Genomic DNA, 2,287 nt, shown 5'->3' on the forward strand with positions numbered 1-2,287 from the left:
TCATAATGTGTAAATCGAGTTAAAAAATAAATATCTACGGAGCTATGTTGAATGCTATATAATAATGTAATGATAATTATAATAATTATTAAGGATTTTTTAACTCGTTACTGTTAAACTGAATTAAGAGTGATTGCGGAGTAATTCTAAATGTTTTAATAGGTTTGAGTTTGTAAATATTCGCGAAATTCGCGTANGGGCCCACCTACGAAGGCTGTCCAGGCCTACACGAGATGAGGCAGGATAAAGAGGGATAATCCCCCTCGATCCCAAATCATTGAGTCCAATTTCTAGCCATGGAATAATGGCGCGCTTCATGTAGTATATGTTGTAAGGTTTTAATTAATCCAATAAATTAGGAATGTAGCATAAAGCGTAATGAGTACTATAAGACAGATTATGTCGTTGTTGGTGGTACGATTTAGCAAACCATCCAAACGACTATTTTTGACATTGCAAAATTCAAGGTCACAGTTGGGTTGGATTATTCATTTTCAAGGCCGTTGTATGAACGATAAAAGTAGAAATTAGGTTATGCTCGACTGTGTTTGTCAAATCATTATCCTATTGTTGTGTTACATAACAGTAATTATATCCCGATTTGTTTACCATTTTATCAAAATAATAGATATTGTAACATAAGTTTATTGAAAATGTGATGTATGCGAATATATTACGAAGCGTTTTTACAACGTCACGGTATTTTATAACGGATATAAAACCGGTGGGGATATTTCATTTACACATATCAGGTAACTTTCATTCCTAATATGGATTCATTATTTGTTCATTAACGGGGTTATAACTGATCTTTGAAGCAGTAACAAATATGGCCAAACAGATTGATAAGGCTGAACTAAAAAATCGTTTAACCCCCATTCAATATCATGTTACACAAGAAAAAGGAACAGAGAGACCATTTTCAGGTAAATGATTTTACATCATACTTTTCATATACAATATATACGTTTTCAATTTTGTTTTAGGTTGTTATAATAAAACATATGATGAAGGAACTTATGTTTGTATCGTTTGCGAACAATCTTTATTTAGTTCAGAAACTAAGTATGATAGTGGATGCGGATGGCCTGCTTTTAATGATGTCTTAGATAAGGGAAAAGTTAAACTATCACCAGACACTAGTGGAGGTATTTATTTTTCATTGGCTTTAATTTCTGCATTTATAAATAATATTTAAATTTCATTTGTCACCTTAAAATCTATTCAAGACTTTAATATAAAATTAAATTCTTTATCATTTGTGTGAATGTCCATTATATTTGTATTTTTACAATTTAATTTGGATTTAAATATAAATGCAGATTTTTTTTTGTGTGGTTTTGAATATTATAAATATAATAAAAAGTAGGTTTCTTTAAAAATATATAAGTAATAAGGATTGTTCGACTCTTTAATGTATCCAGATAAGTCTCATCACATTAATTATATTCTTAATTATTTTAATCTACTAACAGAATTAAAAGATTATAATTTTTGTGCTCATCTGTCACAAAGAATATAGTTTAAGCTTTTTATTTATTCAACTATTAAAAAATTGAGACATCTTTTAATAAGAAATTAAATTGAATTAGATAAGTAAATCTGTCTAAACCATAAATATAAAACACCATATTCATCAACAATCTAGATACAATATTCGTATTTATCACTAATGAGCATTTCTGTAGTTAAACTACTAAAGAAGTGACTAATTTATAATAGTTGAGTAATACCACATATCTAACCCATATGCGACACTTAGAGAGATAGAGCTACTTTGTGCAACACGAATGGAGATACATCCAAGTTAAAGGGACTGAACGCCTGCGTATTTCCCAACAGAACAGCTGTGTGACAACGTAAGATGATATTTTCAGATTTACTATTATTTCGGCGTTAAACAGAATAAATATGAAATACAAAACTTTAAGGATATATAAATTTTGTATAGTAAAATAGTGTTTGATTATTTTGCCCATAAATGATGCTACGTATGAACGGTTTTTATCTGCGAATTAAATACATTACCGATGAAGCTCGAATACTTCCGTACATGTTTTATCTCCGTGTGGTTTATGTTAGTGACGTTACGTATAAATCATATAATAGCCATTTTGGGCATTTTGTAAACATTGTTGCCGTTAGCTGTATTGAAGTGTTTTAAAAAGTGGTTTACAGTGGATTTATAGTTATTTATTTTTAAAACTTTGGCGTTTTTATTAACAATTATTTGCAGTTACAAAGAATGTCTAAATCAGTATCGGAAATGCAAGAAAGAAAATAAAAA

At 29.3% G+C, this 2,287-nt stretch overlaps 1 protein-coding gene across 3 annotated transcripts in view; it reads left to right on the forward strand.

Moving 5' to 3' along the window:
* The first annotated feature begins 493 nt into the window (after positions 1-493).
* The window catches only part of LOC108907543 (methionine-R-sulfoxide reductase B1), a 9,717-nt gene continuing 7,923 nt past the window's right edge, over positions 494-2,287 (forward strand). Inside the window, exons 1-3 of one of the 3 annotated variants that reach the window (XM_018711275.1) lie at positions 494-752; positions 819-926; positions 987-1,148. In XM_018711275.1, coding sequence (XP_018566791.1) covers positions 659-752; positions 819-926; positions 987-1,148 — 364 coding nt within the window. In that variant the 5' untranslated portion in view covers positions 494-658. Of the gene's footprint in view, positions 927-986; positions 1,149-2,287 lie in introns of all 3 variants that reach the window. The other 2 variants (XM_018711276.2, XM_018711277.2) reach the window with 2 other exon arrangements.

Source organism: Anoplophora glabripennis, unplaced genomic scaffold (assembly GCF_000390285.2).
Source record: "Anoplophora glabripennis isolate ALB-LARVAE unplaced genomic scaffold, Agla_2.0 scaffold326, whole genome shotgun sequence".
In the NCBI taxonomy this organism is placed as follows: domain Eukaryota; kingdom Metazoa; phylum Arthropoda; class Insecta; order Coleoptera; family Cerambycidae; genus Anoplophora; species Anoplophora glabripennis.